This window comes from Lissotriton vulgaris, chromosome 3_1, assembly GCF_964263255.1.
Source record: "Lissotriton vulgaris chromosome 3_1, aLisVul1.2, whole genome shotgun sequence".
Lineage (NCBI taxonomy): Eukaryota > Metazoa > Chordata > Amphibia > Caudata > Salamandridae > Lissotriton > Lissotriton vulgaris.
This window is the reverse complement of record NC_141689.1, coordinates 499,220,597-499,237,251: the sequence shown is the minus strand read 5'-3', so window position 1 is coordinate 499,237,251 and position 16,655 is coordinate 499,220,597. Positions and strand designations below refer to the sequence as shown.

General features: G+C 53.0%; 1 protein-coding gene across 1 annotated transcript in view; it reads left to right on the top strand.

Moving 5' to 3' along the window:
- SCAMP1 (secretory carrier membrane protein 1) overlaps nucleotides 1–16,655 on the top strand; it is a 513,038-nt gene that overhangs the window by 299,159 nt on the left and 197,224 nt on the right. Inside the window, exon 6 of the mRNA XM_086960743.1 lies at nucleotides 6,749–6,908. Within this exon, the coding sequence (XP_086816869.1) occupies nucleotides 6,749–6,908 (160 nt within the window). The remainder of the gene's footprint in view (nucleotides 1–6,748; nucleotides 6,909–16,655) is intronic.

Below are 16,655 nucleotides of genomic sequence, written 5' to 3'. Positions count from 1 at the left end.
CTGAGGTGGCGCCGGAGGGACTATCTCCTTTCTTTTCCTTGGAACGGGCCCACAGGGTTCCAGCCTGACCTCCGGCCCCCGGCCTGCCGCCTCGCCCGGTGGTTATTAAGCTACTTCACTACAGAGATTGAGACTGGCTACTACAGAGGGCGAGGGAAGCAGGACCCTTTCAAGTTGACAATCACAGAGTCACCCTGTTCCCGGACTACACTTTTGAGACCCAAAGACTCAGGGCCAATTTCCTGTCGCTCAAGCGTGAGCTCCGTGGGGAGGGCATAAAATACTCCCTTCTCTTCCCAGCGAAGTTGAGAGTGGTGGTGGACGACAAGTCGCTTTTCTTTACTACCTCGGCGGACGCTTGGGCCTGGTGGGACACGTACAAGGCTGGTACGGACGGTGCTAGGGCCAGGGCGGAGGAGGCTAGAGAGAAACAGCCGATCAGGAAGTCGCAACGTATTCGCAAGAATCGGCGGAGAACTGGGAAACCATCGGTGTCACAAACGGAAACGGAGAGGAAGGCAGCCCTACAGGCGGTGGTGGACCTCTCTGGCACGGCAAGGAGCCAGTCCGGGAAGGGCACGGACTCGGAGGAGCAGGGCACGGGATCAGAGACGGGACTCTCGGAATTCGGAGGAGCCAAGGGCCCCATCGTCACGCCTCAAACGTCTGGGGAGATACTCGAGGCATGAAATGGTGGATTGGTGGAGCGACCTGATGGTCAGACACTGGGGCGCTGTGCCCGTGTACACTGTTTACTACTGTATGGGACTTCGTGAGTCTTTCATGGGGGGATCATGGGGCGGGATATGCGGGACTGATTTGTTTTGACGTACTCTCTCGGCAACGGTCCGCGCCCTACTGGCCCTTAAGGTCATCGCAGTGGAGACTGCGAGTATTAGTGCCTTTCTTTGAGGGGTTATTTGGTTGAGACAGTTTGGATGGGTTCACTTACAATTGCGGGGGGGGCCTGTCCTGGGGGAGTGGGAACCGAGAGTAGTTGGGGATGCTCAGGTTGGTTTTGGGGGAACGTGGGGTTCGTTTGTTTGGAGTGGGAGGGGGGGGCAGCATTATGTTGGCACAAGCGCATGGTCGATGGTTGTTATTGTTCTGGCTGCGGGTGCAGGGGGATATGGCTAATACGGGGGCTTTGAAATGTGTGACCTGGAATGTGCGGGGTCTCCATACCATGGTGCGTAGACACAAGGTCCACGCATATCTGAAACGTGGGGGTGTGCATATAGCCTTTCTTCAAGAGACGCACCTCACCAAGCAGGAGGGAATAGCGCTACAGAGGAGGTGGAGGGGGCAGCTCTTTAACACAACGTATTCGGCCTTTGCGAGGGGGGCATTGATTTAGATACGGGCAGGGGTTCCCTTCCAGGTCACTAAAACAGTAGTAGATCCAGAGGGTAGATTTGTGGCTGTGGAGGGGAGACTTAGGGGACGGATAGTGTCTCTTTGTAGTGTGTATGCTCCGAATGTAGATTTGCCTGCTTTCCTGACAACGCTTTCGGGCAAACTGGCGAGCTATTTGGCAGGGCCGATGGTCATGGGAGGAGATTTCAATTCGGTGGTGGATACTGATTTGGATAGATCCCATCCCCCTTTGCACGCCTCCCCAGTACACAGGGTAGCGAAACGCCGACTAGACTGGCAGGAGAGCTGGGACCTGGGGGACGCCTGGAGGGCACTACACCCTACCACAAGGGACTACTCCTTTCATTCTACTTTACATGACCTGCATGTTAGGTTGGATGTGTTTCTGTGCTCTCCGCTTGTGCTCTCAGCAGTGGGAAGCGCAGAATATTTGGCCCGCATGCTGTCGGACCACAACCCTCTGTTGTTGTCCCTGAACTGGATGGTGGAAGTCAACTGTGTCCCAACATGGCGGCTGCAACCTGATACATTGGATGATCTGCTTTTTAGGGAGGCCTTGGGGGAGCGAGTGGCACGTTATTTTGAGGAGAATAGTGGCTCCGCCTCCACTAGGGCTTAGAGCGGAGCGGCGGTTGAGGGAGAAGGAGAGAGAGCGCCCGAATCACCCTGAGCTCCAAGAGGGGGTTAGTGGCGCCAGAGAAGCGCTGGCGGTGGAGTTAGAGCGATTGCGTAGCTTCGACCACAAGGTATATCTGACGAGAGCGCATGCGGAGGGCGATAAAGCAGGGTCGATGCTGGCGTGGCTTGCCAACCCGATCAGGCGGGGTGCTCCAATCATGGCGGTTCAGGAGGAGGGGGGCGGGCTTTGCCACACCCAAGCCGGGATCCTGGATAGGTTCAGAGCGTATTATGAGGGTCTGTATGAGAGCGGGCTGACGGGCGGGGCGGAAGAACTGGAAACCTTCCTTGGAGGGTTGCAGCTACCACAGTTAGAGAAATCGGAAGCAGAGGAGTTGGGTCGGCCTATAACGGTCGGGGAGATAGGAAGTGCGGTAAAACAGATGGCCAGGAATAAAACCCCAGGGCTTGACGGTCTGCCGATAGAGTTCTATAGCAAATACTTGAAGTTACCTGGCCCCACATCTGCAACTGGTTTACAACGAGGCGCAGGCGCGAGGTAGACTCCCGCGATCAATGTGCGAGGCCCTTATGATCCCGTTGCTAAAACCTGGCAGAGTGAGTGATGCCCTCTCATCTTACCGTCCATTATCTATGCTCACGACAGATTACAAGATACTGAGCAAAATCCTGGCGAACAGATTGTTAACCCACATGACAGGCTTGATTCATAAAGATCAGTGCGGCTTCATCCCAACGCGAAATACTACCCACAATATTCGCAGGCTGACTAGGCTGTTGGGGGCTCGGATACCGGAGGGGGCTACCCCATTCGTACTCTCCATAGATATCGAAAAAGCCTTCGTCGATAGTCTTGAATGGGAATATCTGTATGAGGTGATGAGGCGTTTCGGACTAGGGGAGGGCTATATTAACTGGACCAAAGTCCTATATACAGAGGCCAAGGCTAGAGTTAGAGTGGGATCACTGATCTCGAGTCAGTATCCGGTACGACGCGGCACTAGGCAGGGGTGCTCCCTTTCCCCCCTTTTGTTCGCGTTGGCAATGGAGCCTTTTGCAGCGGAGGCCAGATCCGGCCGCTATTATAAGGGGTTGGCCTATAGGGCCAGGCCGCATGTCATTTCGTTATATGCGGATGACTTGTTGATGTTCTTGGCCGATGCGGAGGAGGAGTTGCTGGGGGCAAGACGATTGCTGAAACTATTCGGCGGATGTCGGGCCTGAAGGTCAATTGGCCCAAATCTTGTCTGTACCCGCTGAGACGGGGTGAGCCGTGCCCCCTTACGGCGCAGGAACTCCGATGGGAACCTCACTGCCTGCACTACCTCGGCGTTTGTTTACCACACCGCAGCAGATCTGCTGGATGGTAATATCACTCTGTGTATTAATGCCTTGAAGGGGTGTATGGATTTCTGGGCTATTCTCCCGCTCTCACTGGCAGGTCGGGTCTCCTTGCTTAAGATGGTGGCACTGCCTAGGCTACTGTATTACTTTAGGACTCTCCCGATTTGGGTGCCGGGCTCAGTCTTTCGGCGCCTGAGATCGCTGGTCATAGCGTTTTTGTGGGGCACGGGTCCGCGGCGAATAGCACTGGATACCCTCTTGCGACCCAAAGATGAGGAAGGCATGGCGGTGCCTGATTTCGAATGCTATTACCTGGCGGCTCAACTGCAGACTTTTACACAGGAGGTCGCGAGGGTGTATCGAGGCCCGGAGCATTCTAGAGACGAGGGCACTCCGCGGCATGTGCTGGCGTATGTCACGCTGCATCAGAAGCTATTGCTTAGGGATTTGACAGTGGAAGAGCGGACGTTCCGACTTTGCTGGAACCGGGCACGCAAACGAGCGGGAATCCGTCACATGTATGCTCCGGAGATCCCGCTGGGAATGATCACAGCCCTGCCTCATGGTGGAGACTGGTCGAGGTTGCTAGGTTGGGAAGAGGCTGGGGTTCAGATGCTAGGCGATTTGTATGAAGACGGCGTATTGCTTCAGTTTCAAGAGCTGCAGGAGCGGTTCGACCTTCCACGAGGCGATTATTTATTACATGCGGCGATAACGGGCGCCATGCAGGACCATTGGGGGGAGGGATTGCAGGAACCTGCTACCTCCATGGCGTGTCAATATGCGATGATGGCGGCCGGAACCTTTAAGGCGGTAACCTGTCTGTATTCCAGAATGTTGCGGGAGGCCTTGCAGCCGCTCACAGCTCTAAAAGCTAAGTGGGAACTGGACCTCCAAATGGAGATTCCTGACGCCACTTGGGGTCAACTATTGCGGAGGGCGCGGAAGAGTACGAGGAACGCTAGATTCCAACTCATACATTTTTATATTATTCATCGGGCATACCTCACACCAGGGAAAATACGGCAGTACTTTGGGGTGGAACAAGCGGCCTGTGCTAGGTGCAACACACTGGGGGCGGATCTGGGACACATGCTGTAGGATTGCCATACCTTGGGGGAATACTGGCAGGAAGTTGGGAGAGCTTTAAATAACGCCACGGATAGGGAGATACAGTATACCAAAGCAGTGGGGGTGCTACACTGGTTTCCACACACATCCAATAATCAGAATACCAGCAGATTCATAGATATGGGGCTGATATTAGCGAAGAGGGAAATAACCAGGAATTGGAAATCGAAAGTGGGGCCCACATACAAGCGCTGGTATGGTGAATGTCTGAGGTGGGCAGCTTGTGAAAGCACTTTACGATACCAGATGGCTAGGAGGACCGATGATGAGAAAGCCATGGAGTGGGCAACAGCATGGGAAATGATGGTACAGGCACTTCGAGATGATAATGATGAGGAGGAAGGAGAGGATGCAGACTCTGAAGCGGCCGACCTCAGTAGCGCACCTAGGAGCACACCTTTAGCGAATGTTTAACTCCTCCTTGCACACACCAGACCTTATCTCTTTTCTAGGATTCTACTATAGCGCTGCCGGGGGGGGGGGTGTTCGGGAGAGTGGGGAGTGGGGGGGGGAGGGGGGGTTGATAGGGGTGGGGGAGAGGCGAAACTTTAAAAGCAGTCCTCGTCTTCCTGTATTTCTGGCTATGGACATTGGACAAGGAAGCAGGAAATGGACTCATTATATTTGTTGCTCAGTCTTCTACCTGGAGACGTGGATAGCATGTTAGAGGGGTCGAATTGAATATGTGCCTTACTGCTATGTTACTCGACTATTCACCAATATGTTGTCTGTGCAATTATTTTGGTACTGCAATAAAAACGATGTTACAAAAAAAAATGGTACTTACCTGTTGTCATCCATATCTCTTTGAATCTTCTGGATCTAAAGAATACTACCTGAATGTAGAGCCAGGCATGCTTTTAATAAACCTAATCTTTGATTTATGCTTTTTTTCATGAGAAATATATTTACGTTATATCATAATAAACCCATGACTACTATAATATAAGCATCCGGATCCATAGATGTTCTGTATTTTTACCCTCTGCGAACTCTGGCATTGATATCAATACCTCAAAGGACTGAAAGCAACAGCTACAGTACATGGATAATATCCGGATCAGGAAATTGTATTGTTTGGCTATACGCCCCCCTCAATTCTGGATCTATCTAAAGCATAGTTTAGGTAAAGTGTCATGGCAAAATGATCATCTCATTGATCATGAGATGACTGGAAGAACATTTCTTCCCAAGTGCTATTGAGAAAAATATCTAACCTGTATAACAGTGACCTAATACAGTAGGCCATCTTCTTTTATAAGGCCATTCAGTTTAGTACAAGATGTTTTATGGATTCAGTCCCTTGTCTACAAAAACGACAACCTTCATCTCCAGCAGCCAAGTTTTATATAAGAGGTTATAACTTCCAGGAATGGAAATGCTCCCAATCTACATAGAATGTAGAAGCGTCTTGCTTTATGGGTTGGATTCTCACCCATATAGATGTCGACTAGTGTCTGCTAGAATTCCTACATAATATTTCTTATACTGTTCATTAGCTAATGACAAAGATCAGCTCTTGAACAATGCTGTGACATCCAGCAAGGTAATGTTTAAATTTTGAGTTTATTTATTTGATCTTTTCAGATATACCCTTCATCCATGAGAACCTTTTGCAGTTCTTCTCTTAGGTTAAACAATGCCTTGGGCTTTGTCCCTGCATCCTGGTATTGGCAGACCACAAGCTGACTTGAGCAACTGTTCCAGCCCTCCTGCTTCATTAGGTATCTAAAGGCTTAGTTTGTGCTTCCATATGCGTCCCTCCTACCTGGTTGTATTTCAGGCTATGGCACTGTATGCTTTCTAAAGGAGCAAAGTGGCAACCATATTTAAACTTACTGAGCACGGTGTCATATGAGTTATATTATGCTTTCTTTCTCCTAGTGTGAGTTTCCATGAAGGTTACGGTTGATCAATAGGTCTTCTTATTCATAGTTTGAAACCACCTACTCTTGTTCCTTCCATGACTGAAATACATCATTTTGGCTTTGACCTTGTTCCTTGAACAGTTGTTAAATGCTGTGTGCAAGCAAAACTGATAAGTGCACCTCTCCAACTCCACCAGGTTCACGTTTGTTAACAGCATGTTTGAAAAATACAGAGGACGAATGTGTTCAACTCCCACTTTGGTAGAAATCTCCCATTGTCATGCACTGATGAATTTTGATTGAACTTTTGTATGATGAAGAAAACATATTTGTCCTTATACTTGTTTTTTTTAATATGTATTAAAATGTGGTTTCTTTGTATTTCTTAGTCCATGCAGTCACACTGTTTGTAAATGTATTTGGCTGCCTGGCCTGGTTCTGTGTGGATCCTGCACGAGGAGTGGATTTTGGATTGGCCATCCTGTGGTTCATGCTTTTAACCCCATGTTCATTTGTCTGCTGGTATAGACCGCTATATGGAGCTTTCAGGTAAATATTATTGTCCTACTTGCAACACCTTAATTTCCACTGTTTGTTTATGTTTTTTAACTCCCTTCCTTCTTTTTTTAACAGGATTCTCTATCTTGCTATTATGTGATTGTTCTAACATGTAAATGCCATTTAGCATTGAGTTACAACCCAGATTAAAACCTGGAGTCCATTGTATTGCTTTGTAATTGTTAATACTGAAAATCATGATTAGAAAGTATGATCAAAGCAAAACTGTCAAAGTAGAGGGTGGGTTACATCCATGACAATGCTGGTACATAAACATTGGTGCAACAAAAAATATCTGGGTTTACATTTTGTGTACAAATTTAGATCTACATACAGTCATTTTTTTTTAAATATATTTTTATTGCAGGAATCAGTAAATCAGTACAGTAACGACCAGCATTGTATTAAAAGCAACCCATACAGAATAAAGCCCTCTGGCCCCCCTCCGTAAAGTCTGTACACAGCCAACTGGTCCGCAACCCTGGAGTCGGGCGGCTAAATGCAACAGGGGTCAGAAGAATGCTGAAGCTGGTCCGGATAACACACTGTCCGTCATCTGCTTTTCCAAACAAACCCAAAACCCCCAAAACAAACCCCCCCCTCAAAATACCTACTAACTGTGAAACCCCCCCCCCCCCTCCCCCCCACCACCAGCGCCAGGGAGCTTATCAACATAGGATCTACTACGTGACCCACGGGGAAGGTAATAGGACTGTCAGTGCTGACTTTCATCGGGACTCGGGGCGAGTCGCTTCTTCACTTTCGGAGTCGCTGGGGGCACAATAATCCCTGAGGGCCTGTACTAGCATTTCCCACTCCAACGCGGCCTCCTGCGCCTTCTCATTACCCTGCCTCCAAGCCAGCTGATATCTTAGCGCGCTCTCTCCCGCCGCCCATTTCAAAAGCTCACTGTGCCATCTGCTGCCCGCCGGACCAGTTCGTGCCTTCCAGTTCCTGGTCACCTCTCGCTTGGCAAGGAGGAGCCCCAGGTCGATAAATTTACTGGAGATTTTACTCCGAGGGGTATGGGGGAACCAGTGCAAGAGCCCCACCGTCGCATCGAATGATAAGCACCTCCCCGTCACCTCCTCCAGAGTCGTCGCTACCTCCTGCCAGTAGGACGTCAGTCCTGGACAGGCCCATAACATGTGTAGGAGGTCCGCCTCCTGAGCCGGGCACCTAGGGCATTCCGCCGAAGCCGTGGCAAAATAACGCCTGATCTTTACCGGGGTTAGGTACGCTCTATGTAGGACATAATAGTGAACCAGTTGGAAACGGGCGCTACGCGTGCCCTTCCAGGCACGTCTCACCAACTGGGCCCAGGTCGTCTCCGGGATCTCCCTACCAATGTCCTCCTCCCAGCGGGTCCTCAATGTGGTGAGAGGAACCAATCCCTCGGCAATCAATCTGCCATAGAGGCAAGTGACCGCCTTCACCGTGCCCGCCGACATCATTACGTACTGGCACACCTGAGACAAGTGGGGTTCCTCCAGCCCGTTCTGCCAGTGCGCCTGGATCGCCCGCACAATGGCCGAGTGCAACAGAAAGTCACCCCGGGGGATCCCGAAGCGGTCAATGAGATCCCGAAAGGACAGGAGCGCCCCGTCCTCGTATAGATCACCGACGAGCTGTAACCCGGAATCCTCCCAGGCCGCCAATCGTGACCAATCCCCTCCGTGGGGGAGGGCCGTCAGCATCCCCAACGGTATTTCAGGCGCGTATGGTATTCTTAGTTGGCCTCTGGCGTGAGCCCGATTCCAACACAGTCGGATAGTCCGCTCCTCCATCGACAGGTCCCGCAGGACCAGGCGTTGTCGCAGCGCTATAAAGGAGAGAACATGCCTGGCCATCCCCGTCCCTCTACCGTCTTCCGGGCCCCTAAATTCCCTGGCTATCTCCTGGGTGAAGGTCTGGAGCTGCGCCGCCAAATAGTACTTCTCGAAGTCCGGCACAGCGAGCCCCCCCTCGTCCTTCGGCCTCATCAAGGTATTGAGGGCCACCCGTCTTCGGCCCGTTCCCCAGAGGAATCCGACCACCATAGAGCGCAAGCGACGAAACGTGGCCGGTGGGATCCAAATCGGCAAAGTCCGGAAGTAATACAATAACCGGGGAAGCGCCACCATTTTGAGCAGGGCGATGCGTCCCGCCACTGAGAGCGGCAGCGTGGCCCAAAAGTCCATGCTACCTCCTGAGAGCTCGAATACAGCGGGCAATGTTCCCATCTAGTAGGTCCGGTTGGTCGTGGTAAACGAATACCCCAAGGTACTTAAAGCAGTCGGGCTCCCATCTGATCTCCCTACGTAGCGCAGGGGCGGGGGTGCCCCTGCGCACTGGAAAGAGACAGGTCTTAGACCAACTCACCTGGAGGCCCGAGACCGCTCCGAACTCCGTAAGCGCCAATTCCGCTCCCCGCAAAGCGTCGACCGGGTCCTCCAGGAAGAGCAGCAGGTCGTCCGCATATAGCGAGACATAATGCGGGCCCGCAGCCGTCCATAAGCCCGTATAGTGGGCTCCCGAGCGGAGGTGCATCGCCAGTGGCTCCACCGCAAGCGCAAATAGAAGCGGGGATAAGGAGCACCCCTGCCGCGTGCCACGTTCCACCGGATACCGCGACGAAATCAATGGGCCCGATCGGACCCTGGCCGAAGCAGAAGCATATAGAACCGCGGTCCACTGAACAAATCCCTCCCCGAGGCCGAATCTCCGTAACACCGTGCAGAGGTAGTCCCACTCTAGGCTATCAAAAGCCTTCTCCAGGTCCACCGACAAGACTACCGGGGATGGGGCATCCACAAATGGTTCCCCAAGCAAGCGGAACAACCTTCGAATATTCATAGTCGTGTTCCGCCGTGGGATGAAACCGGCCTGGTCCTCATGCACCAGGGAACTCATATGTCCCAGCAGCCTCGAGGCCAAGATGCTGCTCAATATTTTGTAGTCCACCGTCAACATTGATAGGGGACGGTAGGACCCCGGGTCAGATGAGTCACGGCCCGGTTTGAGGAGAGGAACCACCAACGCTTCACACATCGAGCTCGGAGTCGCCCCAACCTCTTCGCCTCCCTGTAAACCACCAGTAACCGAGGGGCTAAGAGGTCAGCGTAAGCTGCGTAGAACTCCACTGGTAGGCCATCCAGGCCCGGGGTCTTGTTCCTCGCCATCCTTTTGATGGCCCCGCGGATCTCCCCCAAATCGATATCGGAACCCAGAGTTTTCGCCACTTCCTGTTCTACTGTGCGGAGCTCCAGTGGGCGAAGATAATTATCAAGCCGGACTGGATCGCGTGCGGAGCGGCTGCGGTATAAACCTTCATAATAATGCCGGAAGCAACTAAGAATCTCCGGTTGGGTGTATACCTCGGTCCCATCTGCCCCACGCATGTTTGTCGTTGTCTGGGACTGGCGCGTAGGGTTGGCCAACCAGGCCAGCAACGCACTCGCCCTGTCTCCCTCCGCGATAGACCGGACCGTATAGGCCTTATAATCAAAACAGCGGAGCCGTTCGACCTCCACCGCTACCCTCTCCCTCGCCTCCATCGTTTGTGTTTGCAATTCCGGGTGACCGGGGCGGCTAACTTCAAGCTCGCGGAGTGCCCGGTCCGCTGTGTCTAAATCAGCCAGGATAACTCGCCTCATGCCCACCTTCTTAGAGATGCAATAGCCCCTCACCACTACCTTAAAAGCGTCCCATTCGAACGCCCTAGTACTCGCGGAACCGCCGTTGGACGCGAAATAATCCGATATTCTCTCCCCCAGGTCCGCCTTAAAGACACTGTCCTCGAGGATCTCGGGACGCATCTTCCAGGTGGGTACCGCCGGCGTCCCAGGAAACCAGCGAATGTCCAGCAGGAGGGGGTTATGATCCGAGATGGTCCTCGATAAATACTCTGATCGGACCGCTGCCGAAACCAGTTCGGGCGAGCCAAGAAAACCATCTAGCCTGACATGCAACTCATGGAGGCTCGAGAAATATGAATAATCCCGGGATGCGGGGTGATGCGCCCTCCAAATGTCCGTCAAACCCCAGCGGGTCTGCCAATCCTGACGCCCCTTAGCCGTGCGACGGACCGGGGAGTCGGGGAGCGGGGGATGCGAGCGGTCTATGTCCACATCCACTACGGAATTGAAGTCTCCCCCCAACAGGAGGGGCCCGGCAAAAAAATGGGCCAACGAGCCCGATAACCTGGAAAGGAAGGCAGTCTGGTTTACATTAGGAGCGTACACACAGCAAACGTTCAAATCCCTCCCTCCTAGAGTGCCTGAGATGGCCACGAAACGCCCCTCTGGGTCCAACACTGTCCTCGTGACCTGGAAGGGGACCCCTGCCCTGATCCATATTAGCGCCCCCCTGGCATACGCTGAGTACGACGTGGAAAAGACCTGCCCCCGCCATCTACGCTGAAGCGCCGCCCCTTCCGCCTTGTTCAGATGCGTTTCCTGCAGCAGCGCCATTTGCACTCCCCTACGCACTAAATAAGCATGGACCTTGTGGCGCCTGGCCATAGTGTGAAGCCCCCTCACGTTCCAAGTAACACATTTCAAATTAGCAACATCAGCCATTGTCCCAGATTGTTCTTGCACAGTCCCCCCATCCGGGTCCCCACAAAGAAAAAGCATCGATCCTCCCAGCGCTGATGGCGGCCATTTTCCCCAACCAAAACCAAACCACCCAAGAACCAACAAAGCCCCCCCCCCCCCCCCACCCCCCCCCCCAGAACAGGACCCAAACTGCACCATCTAGATCCCATCCAAACCTCGTCGTACATCAACTCCAGAACCCCCCACTAGTCCTACGGTCGCCACCGTAGGAAGGCCTTATGGGCCAGGTGCGGGCTGGGCGGAGGCAGTGGGCCCTCGTCGCCCAGGCCACCAGGACTATAACAAGCCCCAACCAGTGTCAAAACCTTCCGGGGCAAAAGCAGAGGCCCCCCAAACCCCTCTCCCTCTTTGTCAGCAATAAAGGACGGCAACCGCCTCCCCCCTGCCGGGCCCCCACCCAACACAAGGCAGCATACCCCGTTACCCTTGTCCATCTAGAAGGTCCTCCACCGATTTCGGTGTGATCACCGGTGTATGGGTACTATCTGCCACTGAATCCTCCGAGTCCGACGGTGCCCCCTGAGTACCCGGGTTATCTTCCTCCTCGATGGCTTCGTCTCTTCCTCCCGACAGTTCCGACAGTACTTCCAACACTCCCCTCCTTTCCGATGATGTCTCCTCGGTCGATGGCCCTCCGGTGCGGCCGCGACGATTCCTGACCCTTTTGGATCGCCTCCTTAGGTCCGGCTCATCTGCCCGTTGGGACGAGGAGCCAAAACCATCTTTCCCCGTCCGGTACAGTTCGAGCCAGTCACAGACCTCCTCCGGGGTGTCGAAGAACTGGGTTTTGTCGTCAACAATGATGCGGAGCCTTGCAGGATATAGGAGGGAATATTGAATGCCCTCGCTCCTGAGTTCACGCTTAACCGCTAGGAAGGAGAACCTCTTGCGCTGCGTCTCATAAGTGTAATCAGGGAAGATGTTCACCTGACTGTTCGCAACTTGGAATGGGCCATTGTGCCTGGCGGCATTAAGGATCAAGTCCCTGTCCCTAAAATGCAGCAACCGCGCCACTACCGGCCTCGGGGTACGTCCCTGCTGTGGGGGCCGTGCTGGGACTCTGTGGGCCCGTTCTAATGTGTAGAAGGAGGACAGACCCTCCGGGACCACCGTGTCTCGGAGCCAGGTCTCCAAGTATCGCACCATGTCTCCATCCTTGATCTTTTCCGGCAGGCCCACCACTCGGATGTTGTTCCTCCTGTTGCGGCCTTCCGCATCCTCCGCCCTCCGTTCGAGGGTCTCGATTCGAGATAAGGCGTCCTTTATCGTCGCAGCTAAGGTTCGCTGCGCCGGCTCCAAAGTTTTCACCGTGCCCTCCACCTCCTTGACCCGGTCTGAGAGTTTGCCATGGTCCGCCCTGAGGAGGCCCAGGCTCGTCGCCACCTGAGCAATGTCCTGTTGAAGGGCCGACCTCGTAGCCTCTATCGCCTGCAGGACACGGTCGAACTGTTGTTGCAGTGGCGCACTACCAGAGCATTTTGGGTCCCCGTGCTCCTCCTTGTCCTGGGCTTCAGAGTCCGAAGTGGTCTGGGTGGATCCCTTGGCCCCTTTAGGTTTCCCCATGCTGCTAGGGGCACTCCGTGAAGGTCCCGAAGTGGGTGTCTCCGTGCACAGGCGTCGATCACGACCTTCCCGGGTGCTTGTCCTCAGTTCGGGTATGGGCGATCTCCTTCTCCAGTGCCTGTGGAGACTCCGCCGCTTCGGCTCACGCCACCGCCACGGCGTCCGAGGGCACCGATGAGGGGGCGGAGACAGCCGTCGCCGAGTCGGGCAGACCCGTTCACCCACAATAGCACCGGGGTGAGGGCCACCAACTCCTTCGGATGATCTGTGGCGCCAGAGTGTCGCGCCTCCCATGTAGTTGGACTGGCCAGGAAGACGTAGCCAGTTGCGGAGTCGCGAGGCGGGCCACCGCTTGGATCAGAGGGCGTCCGCTCCCGGTGCCCTCTAGTGCGCGGGCACCCGTCCGGCCTCCCAACCGTGTCCAAATCCGCTGCAAAAGGTCCAATCCTGTAAAGTTCAATGTCCAAAATAACGGAGGATGGCGGAGCCGGGCGCCAGACGACCCCCGCGCCCCCTCTTCAACTCAGTAGTTTCGATCAAGGGGACAAAGGAGTCCGGGCGCCATGTTGGGTCGCACTCCGCAACTCCGCAAACTTCGGTATTTCCTCGGAGCTACCCTCGTCCAAACTCCACCAGGGCTCCCGGCAGGTTGCCGTCGGCACGCTCAGCAGAATGCGGGGTCTGGGGTGCCCCGCAGCCTCCGAATTTCAGGATAATCTCGGGCTTAGTCCCGGAGCCGAGCTCTCAGGCGACCATCGCCATCGGCGCCCAAGCCACGCCCCCTGATCTACATACAGTCATAGTTAGATGTGTGTGCATGCATACTCACAAACACAATCCACCAAACACTCCTTTCACACGTACACACAAAGAACCCACCTATCCTTACATATTTGAATTTGTAGTTAATTATTTATGCTAATTTTCAGTAGAAAAAGTATATTGAACTAAGAAAGCCATATATCTAGTATGTAAACCACCACTATGCTCCATCTCCCACATGATACTTTGAATAAGTTTAAACTGTCTGATAAAACTTGGACAATTTTATTTGCACTGCTGTATGTACTGTTTCACCAATGGAGAGTTACTCAAAAATTTATGTTTGTAGCATGTGTTAGTAAACCTGCCCATGCTTTGCATACTCCAGCCCTATTGTGCTGGGCCTGGACATTACAGGTTGTTTTTCTTAGAAGAAGTTTCAAGTCAGAATGGGTGTAGTGACTCCTTGCTTGGGCTTCCCCTTTTTTTTCCCACCATCCGGTTCAGACTGGAGAAGCCACCTCAAAATCATATTTTGACGTCTTCAATTAAATAGCTTCATACAACCAAGTTGACTATATTGAGGACTTGGCCTTGAGGTGCGTGGGCAGATGGAGTGGACTTTCTTTTCGGCCCACACTATAACATATATAATATATCAGCATGAGGGGTCCTGTCTTGGTCCAAATCACCTGGAGTCTGAGAGTACCTTTTGGCAAGCTTGTAGGTGTAAAAAGACTTGGAACAAATAGAAGAGAAAGACACAGGTTTTATTCGAGAATGCGGAATCAGGAAAGGTCAGAAACATAAGGCATTTGCAGAGAAATAGACCCTCTCGATGTTGGGGAAGAAGTCCTGGGTCTTTCTAAACCACATCGAAAAATCACCTAGTCCAGAGGTACTCTCATTAGAGGCCTCTGATGAAGAACAGGAACATTTCGAACTAAAGAAGTCAGCACCTCCTACACAGGAGGCGCTAAGGGCAATGTGTACTGACCCCAGTTTTGGGGATAAAATACTCGAAAATATGTCGCTGAGGCACACTACTCCAAAAGTCTGGCGTCCAGCCCTGATTATAGCCAAGAGAAGGCTTATAGATCCACTGCTCCCTTTGGGCCCTATCTGATAGAGACATCTAGCCGCAGATTCCTTACCTTTGAATTTCCCAGGCATCAGACTGGATTCGTAGGATTTTTATTGAAGCAATACCCCTACTCGCTGGTAGGTGGCGCCGGTCGGCTCCGCGTGACATCATAGTCTGTGGTGTTATGAAATTCTCATCGCCTATATAGGTGTCAACTTGAAGAGCTGATGTCCGTTCTTTTATTTTTGCGTCAGCCAGTCCAGACCTGTGAAGAGAGCTACCCTGTCACTTTTGACAGTTTTTTTAACCATTTTGTTGACTGCTTTTTAGTGTGTAGGCATTTCTATCATGTCTAAGATGACTTCTGGTTTCAAACCTGTTTCATGTTGTTCATGGACACAGTTGAATGTAAGGTCCGGAAGGTCTGGAAGACCACATCCCACCACCACGCGCAACAGAACCCCTGCAGATGCTGGAGCAAAGTCACCACAGACCAGCTAACCACGTCACTGAGCCAGAACCCACCTATCGACACCCCTGACACCAATGATGCAGCCCACAACCTCGCACAGTGGTTCACCAACTGCGCCAACAACCTCGCGCCACTAAAGAACACCCCGGGCAAGACCAACAACAGGAAAACCTCATGGTACATAGACGCCCTCAAAACCGCAAAGAAATCATGCCGATCCCTCGAAAAAACCTGGCACCATGAACGGTCACCTGAGAACATGACAGCCCTCAAGAGCACCATCCGCGAATACCACCAGATGATCCGCACTTCCAAAAGGACATCGTTCGAAGAGCGACTGGACAACAACACCCACAATAGCAAGGAACTCTTCAGCATCGTCAAAGAGCTCTCCAACCCCAGCGCCAGCAACAACGACATCACACCATCGCAAGACCTCTGCAACTCCCTCGCCACGTTCTTCCACCGCATGATCGCAGATATACACAACAGTTTTGGACCAGAGACCCCGCCTCCAGTCACCAAACCAACAACCCCCACCACCATCCTCAGCGCTTGGACCGCCATCAGCACGGAAGACACCACCCACATCATGAACATCATCCACTCTGGCTCCCCCTCCGACCCATTCCCTCATCATATCTTCAGCAAAGCAGACACCATCATCGCAGCCCACCTCCGGAACGTAATAAACAACTCCTTCACGTCACCCACCTTCCCTGAGAGCTGGATACACGCGGAGATCAACGCCCTTCTGAAGAAACCCACAGCGGACCCCAAAGACCTCAAGAACTTCCGCCCCATCTCTCTTCTCCCCTTCCCGGCTAAAGTCATCGAGAAGACAGTCAATAAACAGCTGACCACATTCCTCGAGGCAAACAACTCGCTCGACCTATCCCAGTCTGGATTTTGAGCCAATCACAGCACCGCTCTCATCGCAGTCACCGATGACATCAGGACCCTGATGGTCAACGGGGAAACAGCCGCTCTCATCCTCCTGGACCTCTCGGCAGCCTTTGATACCGTCTGCCACCGCACCCTAATAACCCGCCTCTACCACACTGAGATACAAGGAAAGGCCCTGGACTGGATCAGCTCGTTCCTCTCCAACAGAACCCAGAGAGTCCGCCTCCCGCCCTACCGCTCTGCGGCCACCGAGATCATCTGCGGCATACCCCAAGGCTCCTTGCTCAGCCCAACCCTCTTCAATATCTACATGCGCCCCCTCGCCAACATCGCAGGCAAACACAACATCAACA